We start from the raw sequence: 20168 nt of genomic DNA on the forward strand, positions 1-20168 counted from the left end.
TGGAAAATCCACTTTATATTCAAGCGGCTACCGCTGTATCCCCCGCCGAGGAAAGTAAAACATAGAACATTATGCCTCAATGAGATTAGGAATTGCTGGACCGACTCCTCTGAGCAGCACTATCCTATTGCCACTGACAAGAGAATCCCCAGCCTTTTCGTTGAACTCTAGAAGCCTCCCGCCCTCAACATGAAAGACCCTTAGCTTCGACTTCTCATCCAATCCTTGATTGTTGATATTCTCCACTTGTAGTGCTTTCGCAGCGGCATCCAAAATCCGTCCAATAACCCAATCTTTCGAATAGTAAAACTCGCCACTAGGGAACTTCGAAGTAGTTGTGGCTGCCTCCGCGTCCACGAATATATAGACTCGTTTCTCAGGGGCAAGTTTGGCATCGCCTTTCGCTGACTTCTTTAAATTGTTGACAGCCACCATCCTTGCCGCAGCAGATGTTGGCTTGGGCTTCGGCAGCACTCGTTCTGACATGCTGGCCTTTTGAGAAGCCCCCCATGCCTTCAGCTTTCCAAACGCTGCTAACGCTTTATCCGGCTGTGTTGAGAATCTGCCGACACGAGCTCCAATAGGGATGAGGTTCTTGCAGTCATGATCTTCTTTCAGGCGATGTTTCAAGCAGTAGTCTCTGTTGCACGTTGAACAGTGTACCGAGGTAGAAAGACTTGTGCCGATAGTGGTCTTGCATTTAGGATCCGCGCAGGGCTTTTCAACTTCGCCCATATATTTGCCTGCGCCGAGAGAAGGTGTTGACAGATTCGCTCGCCGTCTCCTTGCAGCCCATTCTCCAGCTTTGGGACATTTGTGGCCGGATTCGGATCGGTGGTCGAGGCAGAATGTTCCTCGACATGATTCGCATCGGAAGGGCAGGAAGTCGAGTTGGTTGCAGTATGTGTATTGGCAGTGGGTGCCGATTAATGTTGGGTCTTTCTCGTCCATGGTGGTGTAACTCGACTCTTCTGGTGAAGCGGAAGCTGATGGAGTCGCCATTTTGGAAAGAAGGATGGCTTAAATATGTTGTAATATCTGCTGAGTCAACAAAGGTATCAATATGTGTTGGAACGAGTGTGGTGTAGTGTAGGCAGATGGCAAAGTCGTAATGGATGGCGAGGCTGAAGTTGGAGGATTGCTGACACACTTTGGAGGCTTCGAGAACCAGCCTTGGCGCTACGGTTTTTAGCGCGTTCCCCTTTCCTCTTTCTCACAACGAACTGTTTTTGTCCCACATCATAGCAACGTCTCAAATTTATATTTGCTCGTCTCTATGTGTTGCCTGCTCTATACAAAGTTTTGGAGATTGGTAAGAAAACACAGACGTCACATCAGACATGTTGAATATTTGTCATACTATTAAATTTGAGGCCTTTAGGTCTCTACAATGAAGAGAATGAACTAAGAACCCCCCTTCACGCTTTATATTCATGGTCTTATTGCTCTCAATGAAGGATTCATGAAGTTATACCTGATTTCACTTTATATTCATGAATTTTCATGAATCGCATAAATAAATAGCGCTAAAAAACACTGGAAATAAGGGGATGATCACTACTAAAAAATAGTCACCAGCACAGGCCTAAATTCATGCATCCTCGTGAAGTTTTAGTTTATTTTTCACTTCACAAGGTTGTGAATAGAGACCCAGAGGCCTTGTAGCATTCAAGATTTTCGAAGGTCTTGCTCTTTCATTTTCATTTTCAGGATTCATATACAATCTGGCTCTAATTAATGCCTTTCAATCACTTGATTTCTCTCATCTTCTAAGCGTCCCTTGCATTGCCACTTTCCTGAATTTGCAAATTGTTGTTGTTTTCTAGGTCTTGTATCTGCTTCAAAATCGTTTGGTCTTCATTGACGTGGCCCCTTCAACTTCAAACTTCCTTCACTACTTTTCCAGCTTTGGGAACTGCAAGGCCACTAGCTTCCGCAGCTATACACTGCAGTGATGAACATGCCAGTTGCCCATCATGGTCTAGTCCGGCGGTTCAAACCGCACATACCGCCGTCAAGCACTATCTGAAGTACGATGTTCCTCCCGAAGCACCAGATATAAAGTCGAGCTTCCAGTAAGTTGTCCGTAGTGCGTGCTCACCAGTGAACAGTAGATCAGGGGTATTTTCGAATAGAAACGCAAAAGGAATTCTGGAATATTTGGCGGGATAGATTCCACTTATGGGTGAAAGTAAATTGAAAAGTCCCGAGAAGCCTGGCATCCACAATCCAGGATTAGTGCCCGACATCAAGACACTGCGGAGCGTAGAAATAGGCAAGCGCCGAAAAGTAACGTACGGAATGCTGGTGGGCTGTTGGAGATCATACATCGAAGCTGGAGATGGAACCAGTCATCCAGTCTTCGAGCTTCACGCAGAGACCTTTTATCGCAGATGCTACATTAGCCAATCCGCCTAGCTTTGCGCGCTTACCTTGTGCGGAGAATTTGGGTATTCCAGTACGTCTCAACTTCACCATGTCTTGGTTGCCAACTTAATATTTTCTTCACCCGCTCGCGCATGTGAGGTCGACGAATACCGATCACGGTCGGACTAACTTCATGAGCTATACTCTAGGAGAAATGATAACTTGGCAAGGCCTAAAGGACAATATCAACACTCTCCGTCATCGAATTTTGAATCTGCAGCCTACCACTCTGATGTGGGGATCGGGTCTGTTAAGCCGCCTCCGTATCCCCTTCACTTATTACTAGTAACGCAAGTCTTCGCATAGATAGTTGACTTCACTAATTATCTGGGTCACCATCTCTCATCCTTAAGCAGCGAGACTGGGGTTTACATATCTCGATTTCTGGATTCTATTTCTTCTCTGTCGCTTCCTCATTCATACCCCAGCCAGCCAGCACTCCGGGGGTTTCTGGCAGCGGGGCCAACTCCAGTGCATTTTGGATTTGGGTCGATTGTCGTTGATGAACCTAATACAATGACAAAAAAGACATTCGAGGCAGTACGAAAAGCTAGAGTGAGGGCCTCAGACTAAGACTCTTCGTCTCAAAGTGCTGGGGAGGGCATGGAGTGGGCGAGCTCGGAAAGGATTCTACAAGCAACTCAGAAATCAATCGGCTTTTGCGTTCAGACACATATAACCTCAACAGAGTAGCGTAGGCTCTCAACGAAGTAGCTGCAATGAAAATCGAAGACGAATATTACATCGTTGAGCGCTGGATAACCGTGCAAAATAAATCCGGAGATGATAAATGGTCCTCGGACGACCACAAGATTCATCACCATTCTTTTGAATCCAAGCATACTGACCGCATGAGAATTCGGGATATTAAACATATGCTAAATGAAAAGGAAACGATGAAATCGAAGATGTTTGATTTTGAGAATCGGGGTCACAATAGAGAGATTCATCATCGAATTTTCAACAAATTGCATTTACACAAAACATCTCAGCCAGTTGCTGTGTCTACAGAGCCTGCTCGTTAATTGCCGTAGGGTTCGACTATTATATTTGTGGTTTACTCTGTTGGTTTCGGATAGCATGATGTAGGATAGCATTTTGCCGAGGGGCAAAGGACAAATCTAACTGCAATGCCAGGATCTTTTCACAAAAAGTAGCCTTCATCAAATTTACAGGGCGATTAAACCCTCAAATGATTAACAGCTTGTAAGAAGAGCGCTATTTCCGTTTTCGCAATGTGTTCTACTGGTATCACCAACCCCCGGTCCCCCCTTTTCCAGTCTCGCTTAATAGTTCAAATTAGGCAGCAGTCATCGATGTTTTGTTGCACGTCGCGCAAATGAACTGAGTTCGAACTCGGTTCAAACCAAGTTCGAACTGGCCGACCTTTGTGAAAGTGGCTCAATTCTAGTAGTTCTGACACTACTCTCGACAGGTTTTAAGTGCAATAATCAATCCTTTTTTCTATTTTCGGATCTCTATACTAGAATTCAAATCACACAGTTCACACTGATAATCAGGACTTTTGAACTAAATTCAATTTATCATCTTTACTTGTAAGCTCAGCTCGAAAATGCAAAATCCAATTCCAACAGATCCAAGCAGAAAAGCAAAAAGGAAAAGGAAGGGAAAAAAGACCGCAACTATAAGTCGCGGAACATGCAATCAAGCTACAATAGCGGACGGGACTGAGCGGACGGGACATATGGTAGAAGCCGAAGCAGTTTCAACAGTAACCTTGCGTGAGGGCTATCTCTACACACAAAGGTGTGTAACTTGATTGCATGTTGTGTTATACAATTTCTGCTCATTTGATGATATATACCCTTTGCTATTTTATCTGGGTGGATAAATAGTTTTCCCAATTGTAATATTGCTACGGCAAATCCACTTCACTTTTGAACAGCATAGCTTTTCCTAACCTGCTCATCTTCTGTAAAGCAATAGGAACTTTTGTTTCTCTTGTCTCAAGGAAGGGATCGTACTTCTTTCTAGGCTAGATAAACCCTACGCAGACGTGATGCTAGGGTTCTATTATAGTAGCAGCTGTGATAGGAAAACACCCCATTGGCATTTCCCTCTCTGCGTATACGTAGGGTGTGGTTCATTTAGCCTACGACAAAGTAGACTTCCATTCCCTAATTAGGTAGCATCTTCGAAGTCTTACGATTCCAATCCCAGGCATAATCATCATCTGGAGTATTTACTACCTACTAATAATAAATTCATTTCTACTAAATGCCTAATCTTAAATCCAGATTATACATCCAACTAAACATAGACCATAATACCAAATTAGATTTCTCTAGTCACGCGAATAGTAGCAGATCAGGACGCGTACAGAATCCTATCACACTTTACTATCACATCCTATGCTGTAGAAGTACTTATAAGGTGATGTTATCCCATATTGCAAGTAAAAAGGGTGAACACGTCAGAGAGGACTCCTATAAGTGTAAAGAGTAGAATATCCATGGATTCCTAATCCGTGAGTACCTAACTAAAACCCTCTATTTCACATAGTAAAATCTACTTAATGACTATTAAGCAACGTACGATTTGCATGTAGGAGATTCGCATCGAGGCGTCCATCCCTTTTAAGGGTATCAGGTTCAGGGTGAGACTCGGGATCATTGCCCGTGTAGGCATAGACTACTATTTAATTTGAGCCCGCAGGCCGCCGGGTCCTAATAGTGGATCCCGTAGTGCGAATTTAAGGCTGGGGGACTTCGCCGTAGCGTTGAAATAAGGATGCGTGAAGTTGGTAGCCGCAGTGCTAAGGGAAGGCGATGGATTAGGTAGATTAGATGCTGACAAGATCGCGTCTAGAGTTTCCGTTTTACGAGTAGAACCAGAAGCTCATTTTGAGTCTTCTGAGTCATACAAATGAACTAGTCATGGGTAACCTGGGGATCGGATGGTAATAATAGGAATTGTGAATGAGCCAATCAAATGGACCCGTGGAAGAGAATATGATGGATGAACATTGAACAAGGATGGATAAGTCTATGGTCTTCAAGAAATACAGGGATAAAGTAATATTGAGAAATGTAATTTGTATAGAATGCTAGAAGGGGTATTTTAATGCTTAAAAACTATACAACGAGTTGGAAAGTCTAGATCTTCGTCTCATCTTCTCATCCCACCACAACTTTCCAATGCAAGGAGCATTTACAGATGATTGTTTCATACTTTCCTGAAGATCAAGGGCTGTCTGAGTCTTTAGGAGCGTCATCATTTTGTGAGGGCATACATCGTGGCATCGTAAATTTCGTAGAAGATATGCTCTGTGACTTGGCGGTAGATCGTAACGAGGCACAATCTTTGGCTGTCTAAGGCTAGATGGGCATGCCAGGGCCATAGACCTTCCATGGCGGTCGCCCGCCGTATATGTTTGCCTGCACATATTAACAGCTCTCCAAGCAGATCAAAATATGGGAGCATGCATCCCTTCGTCTTGCAACATTCTCCCTTGCAAGCCATGGGGCATCATTTTTCGGGCCACCTCAAAGCCACTCTTGTCTGCAAGCTCATTGAACGTTTTTTGGCAATAATCCCACTCTATGGTGCCTGGCACAAAAACTTCAAACGTAGATCTTAGCAGGAATAATGCTTGGAAGTATGCCCCATGTTGGCTATTGTCCTTGAAAAAGTAGGGTATATGGCGAAGAATTTCCACTCCTAATTCATGGACAGACTTGGGATCAGTGGGAAGGAGAAGAACGGGATTTGTCCTGATCATGGGGATGGGCAGAGCAATAGTAGTTGTATCGAAATCAGGACCAAACAGAATGCAGCCCATTCGATAGAGCATCAAAAAGATTGTATCGTAATGGCAAATCTCCACCGCTCGTTCCAGTGAGGAGAAGTAAATTGCCGTGCTGTAGGGCTTATCTGGTTCATGTACTGGGACAGTCCAACAGCAATTTGGAAATTCTGCCTCCCAGGCAGCTCGCCAGCAGAAGAGCTCATAAAGCTGTGTATAGATTTTCTCGCATAAGAGTGAGACATCCGCTTGGGAAGCCCGTACGCCGGTCCGCATGGCCTCCATGTCATCCAAGAGGCCTGGAAGGTAACATTTTCGATCAGTAATGGAAGAGACAAACGTCTTAGCTTCAGGATGTTTGAACCACGGAATGGTCATCCATTGTTGCTCCTCCAGAAAACACCGTTTCCTTTTTTCCATGAATTGATGTATCATTCCGAGCCTGGCATTTTCAAAAACGTCCAAATCCGGTCGGTTCTGATGCCGTTCTGGTCCACGAGCTTGTATCAGTCTTTGGACTCCACCCAAGTGCTGCATTATGCCGGGTCCTCCCTTAGAAGCCATCATCTAAAAGTCAATCCATTAGCGGTGGTTTTTGATGGTGAATGTCGGTGGATTTACCTCAAATATAACCAACGATAAGACGTTGGTGACGGCCGATATCCCATACGCAGCTTTGGGATCCTTCAAATCTGACCCTAACAGGCGGAGAGCATTGCAGTACGCAACCATGCCAGAATCGAAGATATTCCTATTGTTGTGCATTCGACCAAAGAAAACACAGCTCAGCGCCTTAACGGTCTGGGTGGTTGTGCATTCCTCGGCGTTGCGATATCCCGTCATGACCCATGGCATGAATAGCCTCCAGCCCGCAAATAGGGTTTTTAGCATGAACGATATCTGTACTTCATCCTTGAACACGCCTATATCGAGTGTGGGCCCTATTGAAGGCGTCGCTCCTTTCCAGGCCTCACCTACCGGGGGCGAGCCTGACTTTGTCTTCCGTACGGCTTCGAGTTGTGCCTCCTCTGCGTGAACAGCTTCCAAGTATGCCTGTCGTTTCACCTGCACGCGCTTTTGGGCGCGCCCTTTCTCGTCCACGAATTTGAGGTCGCGCGCATAGCCCTCGCAGTTGATCTTGGCTTTGGTACATCTTTCGCATACTGGGTGTATCTCGTCGCATTTGACTCGTCGTCGGCGGCATGTGTGGCATCCTATAGTGCAGGGCATCTTGTCAATTGATGTAACCATGTACCGGTGTGGCACAACAGAGAGCTATCAACGTACCTCCAGAGCGACCGCCGACGCCTACCATGCTTTTGATCTTGAGATGGCTTTGAAAATTGTGTAGGTACCTATGTATGCTTAGTTGCGAAAGCTGGTGGCGATTGCAGATACGGCTGGTTGCGCTGAGGGTCTTTATATAATTGTTGTTTCTTGGAGAGATGAGGGTGGGATCCTCCCACGTTTTCAAGGAAGCTTCATATGATTGATGGTCGGAATCGATCCGCAGTTCCAACGACCCAGGTCTGGATAAGATCGAAATAACTGCTTAGTACGAAGAGAAGAAAGAGGTCTGTTGATTGGGAGCCAGAGGCAAGAGCAAGGTAGTTTCTTTTGGCAAGAGTCGCCGAAGTTGCGGGGTTCTTTAACCGCCACCGCGCTGGTGAGCCAGTGCAGCTTAGCCTTAGACTAAGCGCAAACTCCTTACGAGTAGATTATATTCCCATCCACTTGGTTTGACGTCTAGCTAGGGTGGGTACAAGCTAGGGTGTCTTGGGTCCACTGCAGGCACTGTCAGGAAGGAGCCTGTCTCGAACAGTCTAAAGGGCTTGTACTGTATATCTGAAACTCGAAACAGAGCCCTGCCCCCGCCTTGCCAATCTACAAGGAAACAAACTGGAGTCAGTGGAGGATTCCCTATTATTAACATCGAATTAGCACGAATTTGCTACATTAGGGTAATAGTAGGAGGGAGCCGTAGTGTTGCACGGCTACCAGGGCCTCGCTTCAGGGGCTCGAGTGCTTGAAGCCTTACGGAGTACCCCTGTAAGCCAGCGTGCTCCCTATCTCAAGCCTTACGGAGCTTCGTGGAAATAACACTGCGATATGCGTTTGGACGAGCGTTCGAAACAGAGTCGACGATCCTTTTAAGGTTAGATACTGTCGTTAATCACACCTAATGGCCTACATCAAGATCGAGTATGGGAATAACGGTATTGTGACGGCGAGATCGAATACGTGGTACGAGGTAGTCAATTCGAAGATTCTTTGCAAACTACTACTTCGGTATATTGAGTGGTTAAGCCCCTGTTACTTATGGCTATAAAGGTATTATTGTTTGCGAAAGTATAGAGTCTTTCGTCTGCGTATTCGGGAAAGTCCTGCCCCTCCAAGGTCCACCGGCTGGGCGTTCCCACGATAGCCCTTGATAACACGCCACGAGGGAACCTTCTTTTGCTTACGGAAAAGGTACCGGTACTCCGTTTCGGGACGTCGGCACTCACGCATCTTAGAGGCTTAGTTGCATTTGTTTCAAACTAGATGAAAATAAGTATATTTGTAATATTCCTTCCCAAATTTGCAACCATTATTGTTTTTTCAAGTTGACGGGATCCGCAGAGCCGCAGGTCAGCCAGTGGAAATCCTTGACACGTGGGATAGCACCTTCTTAGGTTAGTCCATCATGTCTGCAGTCAATTAAAGTTATCAACCTGCATATGAGGTAACGCCATTCATTTTGGAATAGGGGATTTCAAGAAGCCGTACCATCCCTATTATTTCCTCACTAGAGAGCTTTTACCTCATATTTTACTTTCTGCTTACTTTTTTCCGGTCCCCATTATATACTTATATCGATATTCTTCTATAATTAATATAGTAAGAACGAAGCAAGCCTTTACAGGACCCATCTAAGAAACCCCCGCTGAATGTTCGGAGACTTGACATTCCCTGTTGTTATGCCCGGTACTTACATCTCCACCCTCCGGAGACCCTCCGGAGATAGATATACTTTCGATCCTACAGTACGAGGTTACGAGCAACTATCTAAGATTTGGGCCTGGTTTTCCCGAAGATAGGGCAGTCAAAAGCCACCCCAACATAAATTACCTATTACGAAGTAACTCCATGCATCCCGTCTGGCGTCGAAAAAAACAATTTACTCCGTAGTAGATTGGCAAGGGTTTTATGCAGGAGGACCCGTTACATATACAACGAATAAGGTTGCTTTCACGTTTAACTGTTCACGTAATAAAACGTTTCAAAGATTTCATACTTTACAAAGCATATACTTTACTATTACAGATTACAATCAGCCCCTCAAAGTTCTCCCGGTCTAACACGTTTTATAGAAGATAGCAAGATACTATAAAGCAGATTTTTTATATAATGTCTGAACTTTTAGCCGAGGCCGTTATCCTATTGTTTCACCCACATTCCTTTAAAGTTTAGCAATACTCGTATACTATCTTATAAGGTTGGCAAGGCTGATGCAGGTAGCGTGTGGGGTAGGGACTGGCACATGCATGTAAGCATGACCACAGATGTCGGAATTATTAATTTATTATTATTATTATTATCATCATCATCTTTATCGACAAGCATGTGTCTCCGATAGGCTAGCTGCCCACAACTGATGCTGACCTTACCTACTTAGTCTTACTATACATGTACGCATGAAGCTTTGAGAATATTTAGGAAAGGAGGGGTGGCGGGGTAATCGGGCTGAAACCGGAGGATGTTGACTCTTGCGCCTGAGGCTTTGAAACACTATTAATAGAAAGAGAAGAGAGTTCATACTGAGCGTTGGAACAACTTACTTTTCAATGCGTCATGACACTATACAGTAGGGAAAGACAGTTGCAGACTAATGTGATACTGCATAAAAATAGGAATCCCACGAGGAAATCTCGTCGGCTATTTGCTACGTTCATCCCAGGCCAGGGCATATGCAAGCAAACCCCATGTAATGCCAGGGGTTCGAACAACAATTTCACCCCTACAGTATAGTACTGTAGCATTGCCCCTGCAGGCGTGGGTCTCACATGGCAGCACACTAGCATATTTCGAATCGCCAGCATGGCAACATCAGATTCTGACCGCAACCGAGCTCATCTGATTTCCGGTCTGACTTAACATCATCAAGTGACTTTAACCTGGCGCGACAATAGAAGCTCAGGTACAGATCACAGCAATTACACTTCAAAATTAAATTGAAGCGTTTTTGTTTCAAGTTTCCTACATCGTATATTTTCATCGGCCTTACAACTATTCCTTGAATCCATTCGGCCCATCCAAGACTTCGAAATTTGTCCATTCTCGTCCAATTACTGGATAATCTACTGCTGTGGCAAGAAGAAGACGTCACCTCCCTTTAATTTTACAGTTCCTTACAGTGATATCCACCCTAAAAGACAATGACCATATTTAGCACACCAGGGGAACTGAAGCCCGGACTCCCATAACGTCCTTGTCCGCATAACCTCAAAGTTTTCCAATCTCTCCGGGCTCTCCCTCCAAATACCGGTACGGAGGCACCCCGAAACGGTATAGATATCCAAGTGGATATCAGATCTGCCGCCACCCTGAATTAAACCCTCTTCTCCCAGTCACGGGCCAAGTCGCTACGGAGTAATGTGGTAAATTCCTCCATACTCAGCCTCCGAGATCTAAATATGTTCGAGGACGGCACGAAAGCCTATCTAGATCGCCCCAAGCCGAATAAACCTCACGCACAGACGGAAAATGCTAAGCTGTTTTTTGATGGAGACTCCTACTCTCCAGGTGAGAAAAAAGTGTCGGAATAGACAAGCGAGTTTTGGTGCATCTATTCCGCCACTTTTTTCTCACCTGGAGAGCTCCTATTAAAACCCCCCGCCGTTACCCCTACAGGGAGTTTGTTTGGCCTGTTCGGACTGGAAGCCAAGGGCAAGCTGGCTAAAGAGCCGGATTTGAGATTGCGGAGTACTACAAGGATAAGTGATGAGTGGGTTGTACTTCGTGCCCCTTGCATTTGTACGGAGTACACCGCATAGGGCTAACACCGCATACCGAACGTGGTGCTTAAAGATAAGGAGAAGGTGGAATATGCGATGATCAGTGGGGAAAGGAAAAGAAAGAAGTGGGTTCTTTTAAACCTACGAAGCACTCCGTAAGAGGTAGTTTCTTGGTTGATGATGAAGGGTTCGACGGCTGTTCCGGAGTTGGAAGAGAAGATGCAGAAGAGTCGCGCGATGACTGAGTATACGATAACCAGAAGATATGATGGACTTTAGACTGCGGAAGAGTCCGTGAACTAAGATGCCGGGAAGTCGTATAAAGGCCACCTTGACCTACTCCGTACTAGTCACTTGTAATTCATATTCCTTAGTTGCTTGGCTATGTGGGGTAGGAATAAGGCGTTCCTGCTTCCTGTACAGTACGGAGGTGACGGTTGCTTTCGTATTTCTATTTCGGGAAGTTTCTGGGAAGTCCCACCTTAGTTCAAGATGGACTTGGTCTTGCAGTTCTGTAAACATGCACGTCGCCTAAACGATCACCATTATTTCAACCCCCTGAGGATATACTATTCCTTCCACAAGCGGGAAGGTCGGCATTGTTTGCTACTACACACCTCGCCGACCTCGGTACTTGCCAAAATATGTACCATCAACCCCACAACATTACTGACTCACTCGACGGTCTGGCCCGATGGCTGAAGCGTCCAGGGCAATAGGAATGGGCTTTCCAGGAATAAACTTACCAGCATCGTAGAAATCGGCAATGACGGCAAGAATTCCCAGGTAGGCTATGCAATTTTGGCATGCTCCCTTCAATCGTAGACGCCGGATTTGACTCCTTCTCAATAAAAAAGGAGTACTTCACCTAGGGCGATAGTTGAGCCTACGCTTAGGAGTCAGGACATGTTCCCATTAGCCGTCTTATTATTCTACGAGCTTTCAAGGGGGTGTACAATAAGTGTTCTTGTCACCTTGAAAAGGGGGACCGCAAAGTGAAAGTTGGACGACAGAAGCCTGTACTCCCATTTCCTTGCAATATTCACACCAGCAACAACTCTGTGTCATTAATGTTTTATCTCAATGGATATCTATTCTCACTTGCTCATTGCCACTGACTCCACATGAGGGGGAACAAGTTAAATAACTCACACAGCTCTCTCCTAGCAGCCTATACAAGCGAGTGCTAATCTATGACTTATTATATACGTCCCATGCAGTTGTTGGTTTATACTTTAGTCATTGCTACCTTCTTCGACATTTCCATGTCTTTCTTGTTCTTAGCTCTCAAGTAATTTCTGCACTTGATGCTCACGCACTAGGTATGCAGGGAAACCCTCGCAGATATTATATTTTGAATAGTTTGCAATTTCTTGGTGTTTAGGCTAGAGATTATCGCATTTTTGGGGGGAGAAGACAAGCCTGAGCAATGCATGTCGTAGTATTCCCATTGAGTGCAGAGAAGATAGACATGCTTACCTCTATATATGCAGTGTGACTGGAGCAGAGAACACCAAAAGATGCGTGACAATTCATTTCTCTCAAGTAGCGCCTTAAAACTGTGCATTAAAAGAGAGGAAGTTGGAGTCCGGAGTCAAAGCAGAAGGGGAGAAGCTGCCTATAAAAAGTGAATTATTACAAGTCACCAACGTCGGGCGGTATAAGCTCAACCACGCGAGACAAAATAAATCAACCCAAAAAAATACGACTTCCATACAACATCAATATCATCACCCTACAAAGCAACTTGAGAGCAAGCCCTTTGCCATTGAACACAAGGTGTTATGATGCCTGTTACGATCACCAATGATTATTATACAATCCTAGAAGTGGCGCCAACCGCAAGTCCAGAGACAATCACCAAGTCTTATAGAAGACTGGCCCTCTTGCGCCATCCAGATAAGAACCCCAGTCGTGATGCCACGAAGATTTTCCAGCTGGTATGTAGCTTGTCTCCCTTTCTCGTGAAATGCGTTGTCTCAAATGTTGCAAAGTTGAGAATCTGTATGCAGATGGTATGCTGATCACTTTGGATATCCAAGTTGTTAATGGGCTACGAGATCCTCAAAGATGAGAGCAAGCGAAGAGAGTACGACCGCATCTACCCACAAATAGCGAAGACTAGTCGAACGACCACGCAACAGACACCTCGAAAACCTGCCCAAACACCATCTACTTCAAAATCGAAGACCCGCCCGACTACTACGCCGCAGACACCTCGAAATCCTCCCCCAAAACCGTCCTCAAGACCATCTTCAGAATCCAAGACGCGTCCAACTACTACGCATCCCCCAAAACCTAGCCCCAAACCATTTACCTCAGAACCCTCAGAACCGAAGAATGAGCCACCAAGCGAAGCGAAAGATCTATCTGCCATCAGGGCAATCTTCATGATAAAGCGTGAACGAGCTTCCCGATTCGCAGTCTCACAAAAGGGATGCGAGGATGGTATCCTCGCCATCACCACACGTATCCATCAGTTAAAAGAAGCAATCCGAGACCTCGATCTCAGAAGAAAGGCCGAGGAAGCAGAAACTCTCAACGCAGCTGTGAATGGTAATGGTTGGTCAACATGGTTGCAATCACCTCTTAGCAAGAAGCCTCGCGCAGAGTCCGCAGAGGAGAAACAGCAGAAGATGAAAGAAAGAAACGATAGGCTGCATACGCGGACCTTTAAGGAAAAGAAATTACAGAAGTCCGAGTTGGATTTACGGGATAAGAAAAAGATCCTAGAGAGAATTCGAGTGGGATTTCATGCTGCGAATGCGAATGATGATGACCTTACAAGTGAGGTCGAGGAACGCATACGTTTACGTCGGGTATGCGCGCAGCAGAAAAAGGATACGGAGAGGAAAGTAGCAGAGGCTCAGGAAAGGGCCGAGCATGAGAACTTGAAACAGCGTATGAAGCAGAGGAGCGAGAGGGAGGAGAAAGAAAGGGCGAGGGAAAAAGAAGAAGCTGGGGAGGGAGTTGAATCCAACAGTGAGCAAAGATCAAAGGACAAAGGAGCTAAGAAACAACAGCGAAAAGAAGACTCGCAGAAAACCCCCTCGGAGTCCAAGCCCCGCAACAATCGCGCTGGGAGTCAACGTCCGAACCACGCTGCAGCAGCTGCATCTGCGTCAACTGCAAGATCCGCAAGGGGCCTTTGCGTTCATACTGGTTGCTGGCTGAGGATTGAAGGAAGCATAGCTTGTGGGTATTGCTACAAAAACTACAACTATCTGCTTCAGTGTCCGGACTGCAAGATGGACGCATGCCCAGCTTGCCAGCAGATGTTGCGGCCGTGGTAAATTGTAATATAATCGAAATCAGCATATGCACCCAACGAAGCCAAATGAGACATACAACTACAACTCCAAATCTACTGTATATTACTTGTACAAATACCCCCATCTGCCAACGTGGAACCGAACTGTCAGCGACTTCAAAATCGTGGGAAAAGAATACGCAAGGACAATACGAAGGGGAGGTATCGAGAGTCATCTTAGCATCGGCTTCCGAATGTCCGAGACCATGCCTCATCTTGGAGTCAAGAAGTCCACTCTCTCGAACATATCCCCTACGGCCCTGTGCAAGCTCTATCATGGATTGCCTACTACTAGGCGAGTCTAATCATAAGTAAAACAAGGCTGCGGGGAAGGTGCCATCACTTCAACAAAGAGAAGAGAAAGTACAATTGCGCCTTGAGAGAGATGACTAGAAACACACGCAAAACCGCTTCTACCACTGTTTTACGCTAATCACGGAGTATATCCTTCTATTTTGCCCAGCCTGCCCCTAGCGTGCTCTTTTGCAACTTTTGTCTTTTTTGTCTTTCTTTTTCCTCTTTCTTGACTCCGTACCTTAGGTAGTAAAGTAGGCAAATTTTAGGTCACGCGACAGAGGAGGAAATAGACACTAGCGTTGACACCCAAGCGTTTACACATTGTTTACTGTAAGGAATTACTGTAGGGCATGGCCGCCAAGACTCAAGAGCCCCCGAGATCCACTGTTCGTAATGTTTTGTGCACGGGGATTTTTCTGACCTGCTGATCTTGCGGAGACCCCACCCCATTCTTGATAAGATGCACTGGCCCATCATGCCATATCAGCCACCCGTCCAGCGACGCAATACGTACAGGTTTTCTGATGTCGTCTTTTGTACTGTAGCTGTCACGTGTTGGATGTACTGTACCAACTGAATATGTGTGCCGTCCCGCTGAGCCTCTGATGCCAGAGTAATTCAACCAGAGAAATAGAAGTCCTCGTAGTGTCTTTGTAGCTTTTAGAAAGCGCCAATTCTTTGCCCAACGATGGGACTATTTCGGTCTTCGACGGGTTTCACGGTCGCAAAAGAATCTCCATGCAAGACGATAGCATGATTGGTAGGAAGGATTCATGTTGGGAGAGTGTGGAGAAGAGAGTCATCGCAGCGGGGAGAGCTTGTCAGAAAGCAGCCAAGCTTTCGGACCAAAGCTTGACTATGGTCGGTCTCATGTGGTTGATATGCGGGGCCCCTTAGCTGACCAATGTAAGTGTGCGGCGTAAAATGTCGGACTATCCTATTCTAGCAATGAATGCCAGCTTCCTCATGCTGAATGGTCAATTGCAGCCAGCCCGGTCAAAAAAGATTCACCGACACGAATACGGCTTCCAGCTAAGGGCAGGGCTGGTCTTTTTATATAAGTCGCCCTGCCCACCATCTCTCATTTTTCCAAGTCTACGGATACAGTAGTAACAGGACGCATATCGAGGTTAGTTGCGGTTGCCACATCAAGTGCACAGGACTTGTTGGAATCCGGGGCAGGAGCCTTTCAAGCAAGTGAGTTCTTTACACACAACTTATAATATCTCATCTAAAACACACATTAACATTTCCCTATAGACTTCACGGACTTCAGATTGTAAATATACCTATCTACAAATAAACAACGAACAACCATTTACAACATGGCGGAAAAGCCAACCACCACCACCACCGATAACACTGGGGGGATTCACCATGTTCCCTCCGGTGGGGACCCCGCACTCCCTGAATCCCATGCCCCCAAGGAAATGACCGCCAAGGAATATGCGACCACTCGATTTTCAACCCTCAAGCCACCCATGCACAAGGCTCCCAATCCTTTCAAGCTTCTTGCTATGCTGAGTACCAAACAATGGATGTTTTTCCTCGTTGGCTTTACTGCATGGGTGCGTCCAATTCCCCACCCAACCTCCAAAGTATGTTTACTATACTGATATTGTTTAGACCTGGGATGCATTCGATTTCTTCACTGTCAGTTTAACAGTATCTGACCTTGCCGAGACATTCGGCAAGACCAACACTGATATCACATGGGGTATCACTTTGGTGCTTATGTTCAGGTCCGTAGGATCAATCGCCTTTGGTCTCGCCGCAGATCGATATGGCCGAAAATGGCCTTTCGTGGTCAACAATGCCCTTTTCATCATCCTTGAACTCGGAACTGGTTTTTGCCAGACTTACAAGCAATTCCTCGCCTGCAGAGCGTTGTTCGGTATTGCAATGGGTGGACTTTATGGCAATGCAGCTGCCACGGCTCTTGAAGACTGCCCCGAGGAAGCTCGTGGTCTTGTGTCCGGGATGCTGCAACAAGGCTATGCTTTCGGATATCTACTCGCAACTGCTTTTGCTAGAGGACTTGTGAATACCACGTCGCACGGCTGGCGTCCACTGTACTGGTTTGGTGCTTGCCCCCCAGTCCTGATTATTATCTTCCGACTTTGCTTGCCAGAGACCGAATCATACATTGAGCGTGTAGAGGTTCGAAACGAAAGGGGTAACATTGGTGCAACATTCATTGCTGAAGGAAAGGTCGCTCTTAAGCGTCATTGGCTGCTTTTGATTTACCTTGTGCTTTTGATGGCCGGATTCAATTTCATGGTAAGTTCCATACCGAGTTCCAGACCTGTTGTTTATATTAACCCGCTTCTAGTCCCACGGATCACAAGACTTGTACCCTACAATGTTGACAAACCAGTACAACTTCAGCCCCAATGCAGTTACCGTAACTCAAGTAGTTGCTAATCTGGGTGCAATGTCGGGAGGTACCGTGATTGGTTACTGTTCCCAAATATTCGGCCGACGATTCTCCATCATCTTCATCTCCATCATCGGGGGCGCTCTTCTCTACCCGTACACTTTTACCTCGTCCCACGCCGTCATCGCCGCTGCCTTTTTTGAGCAATTCTGCGTCCAGGGTGCATGGGGAGTCATCCCAATCCATCTCATGGAACTCTCCCCCGGCTCCTTCCGCACATTTGTCGTCGGAACATCCTACCAACTCGGCAACCTCGTCTCCTCTGCTTCCTCGACCATCGAATCGACAATCGGGGCTCAATTCCCTCTGCCGCCCAAGATCGGCAAGGGAGGAAAGAAGACCCCACGCTACAAGTACGGTCTCGTGATGTGTATTTTCATGGGCTGTGTCTTCGCCTACGTCATCATCCTAACATTCCTTGGACCCGAATACCTGAAGCGCAGTTTCGAAGTCAGAGATGATGCGGATATCGCTGAGGCTGCTGGACATAACACGATCGAGGCGGCGATGGCCAAGATTCACAGAAGGGAGGCGATGGGTATGGGTATTGATCCTATTGATCGCGAGGACATTGATGCGATTGAGAAAGGTACTTCTCAGCGTGTGGAAACCTCTACCTAGCCATGATGTCGGGCTCGCGTTCTGGTTTATGATGTCCCTGATGGGGTGGTTGACTGCTTGGTTTAGCACGTATCCGTACCCGGGAGCTTTTGTAATAGCCTGCTAGACGTTGATGAATACTACGATTACTACTCCTATCATATTGAAATTGATGATAAGTGCCACAAGTTTATGTCTAGCAGCGGAGTATAAATACAGATTTGAGGGGTTTTGATTAGCAGGCGTTTATATTTAGAGAAAGTTGTATATTATTACGTAAAGGAGCTCGAGTCATGCACTCTCTACTCTCCTTCCTATACAGCACAATCATATTTCCCTTTCTCTTCAATTACTTATCAAGTACGCGGTATTATGTACGGTCTTCATATGCATCTCAACAACAGCACCAGCCGCACCTCTCATATCGCTCGCAGACTCGCAGATATTTATAGCTCGGCCACCTTAATTAAGGTAGAGTTGCAAGGCTAGTAATGGAAAGGCTTGCTTGTACTACGGGGGCAATTATGCTTGGTTCTAATTCGTGAACCACACGTATGATTCTAAGAAAGGGTTGGCTGTCTAGAAAGTTCGTTCCTTGGCTAGATAGAACTTTGTTCTATGGAGGATATATATAAATAGAGAACCTGAAGGAACCGTAATTTTCCGCACCACTCTATATCAGCAGCGCTTGAAAGAACAGAAAGGAAGGTGATGGCATTGCTGGAAAGACCTTCATGCGATTCAAGATAAGAAAGTTCACAAGAAAAGGCGTATGGCTATAAAAAGCACAAAATTGTCTCCAAGTAGAAGCATACTCATAAACAGAAAGGGCAGATGTCGGCTCCTAAGAAGCACTACATCAAAAGAAATGGGGTAAACCCGAGAGCTAAGAGCTTTTCTTCATTTTTGTTGTTTCTAGGGGTAATGACTTGAATTGACTGCTGTTCTACAGTGGGAAGTATGCTGTATATATAGGGCTCTTCAAGCCCTATTTCTAAGCTTTGCCACCTGCTTAGAAATAGCTATTTCTAAGCTTCGCCACAGGCTTTATAAGCTTTGCCACTTACAGGCTACAACAATTTTCACTCTTTCCGTAGACTTATCAAGTTCCCAATTCAATCCCCGCACCGAAAATTCATCGCAATAGCTGACCCTCGAATGAAAATCTTTCTTGACAGCTGCAGCATAAAGCTTAGTATACATCTTCAGATAATGCTCTTGAACTCTCAAAATATAGTTTATATAAGTGGTTCCTTAGAAATAGTGAGAACCTTAGATAGTCGTAAAGCTTTCTAAATCGTGGAATTGGTGGAGCAGCACGGTTTAATCAGATAGAGAGGGGCCTAAGAAGAGATCACATTTAGTATTATATACCTCGTAATCCTTAGTCAAAGAGTTGATAATTTGGAAAAGGGGCGAGGTGAATATGATATGACGCTTGGGCTTGGAACCTCACTATGCGTCCGTCCGTAATGAAAGTGAAAGAATACCTAACCGTTAAAAAACTTTTTGTATAAATACTATAGAATTATTCAAATTGAAGACTCGGGCATAGAAAGATTGTGCAATGGAATTACCAAGAGTGGGCTTCGGATGGGATCTATTATACACAGAAAGATAACAAATTATTACTACTCTTGATTCTCGTATTCGCAAGTTTTCAAATCCAAGCAGCGAAGTAGTTCAAACGACCCACTCAAATCGAATGAACGTGTGCTAGAATTTGACAGCAAAGCTTCACTTGAAATCCCTCTTTCCTCCTCTTTTTTCCTTCTCGCAGGATCTCATCTTCTAGCTTCAACTCCTGATTTCAGTTCAGCGAGAGGGAAACGAAGTTGCATCGGTCGCGAATCTTGAAGCTCATCATCCTGGGCGGGCTGATGGTACAAGATAGCCTGGATCCTCTAACGGCCTTCATTCAGTCGCTTGAACTGGTTTGCTTTTATACTTCGCTTGCAGATTGCTTCTAGTCCCTTGTGCTACTATCTCAAAAACGACAATGCCATTTGCGGAGGATGTCGGGGATAATCTATAATAAGGAATCTGGAATTCACCAGATTTGGAGAAAGCAAGAACGAAACAAGCGGATTCATAAGCAATAGAGCTCGTTATTATAAATATATTAATAGCCACTAAGTATAGTTAGTATGCAAGTAATGCGACAGATTATCCTCAAGTCAACACTGCAACACGTTATCTTGTTTGGAAAGCCCTCGCCAACTCCGATCAATATGAACTTGTAAAGGTTCCCCAAGTTCGCATTTACAAATCTTAACCATTCTATTATATTCATCAACCTAGATGGCCGTTCAAACAACAAATGAATAAACGAAC

The 20168-nt window shown here is 45.4% G+C and overlaps 3 protein-coding genes across 3 annotated transcripts; 1 reads left to right on the forward strand and 2 right to left on the reverse strand.

The window, feature by feature from the left end:
- Positions 1-69: 69 nt before the first annotated feature.
- Positions 70-1002, reverse strand: Zfand1 (AN1-type zinc finger protein; the record flags this gene model as incomplete). Its single annotated transcript, XM_031145707.1, has 1 exon — positions 70-1002. The coding sequence occupies one exon, from the start codon at positions 1000-1002 to the stop codon at positions 70-72; it is 933 nt and encodes a 310-aa protein (XP_031009049.1).
- A 4852-nt stretch (positions 1003-5854) lies between these two features.
- Positions 5855-7423, reverse strand: LHYA1_G000717 (Uncharacterized protein; the record flags this gene model as incomplete). Its single annotated transcript, XM_031145708.1, has 2 exons — positions 5855-6760; positions 6815-7423. The coding sequence occupies 2 exons, from the start codon at positions 7421-7423 to the stop codon at positions 5855-5857; spliced, it is 1515 nt and encodes a 504-aa protein (XP_031009050.1).
- An 8699-nt stretch (positions 7424-16122) lies between these two features.
- Positions 16123-17855, forward strand: JEN1 (Carboxylic acid transporter-like protein; the record flags this gene model as incomplete). Its single annotated transcript, XM_031145709.1, has 3 exons — positions 16123-16395; positions 16424-17077; positions 17130-17855. The coding sequence occupies 3 exons, from the start codon at positions 16123-16125 to the stop codon at positions 17853-17855; spliced, it is 1653 nt and encodes a 550-aa protein (XP_031009045.1).
- Positions 17856-20168: the final 2313 nt, after the last annotated feature.

Source organism: Lachnellula hyalina, assembly GCF_007821495.1.
Source record: "Lachnellula hyalina strain CBS 185.66 chromosome Unknown contig00009, whole genome shotgun sequence".
Classification (NCBI taxonomy): domain Eukaryota; kingdom Fungi; phylum Ascomycota; class Leotiomycetes; order Helotiales; family Lachnaceae; genus Lachnellula; species Lachnellula hyalina.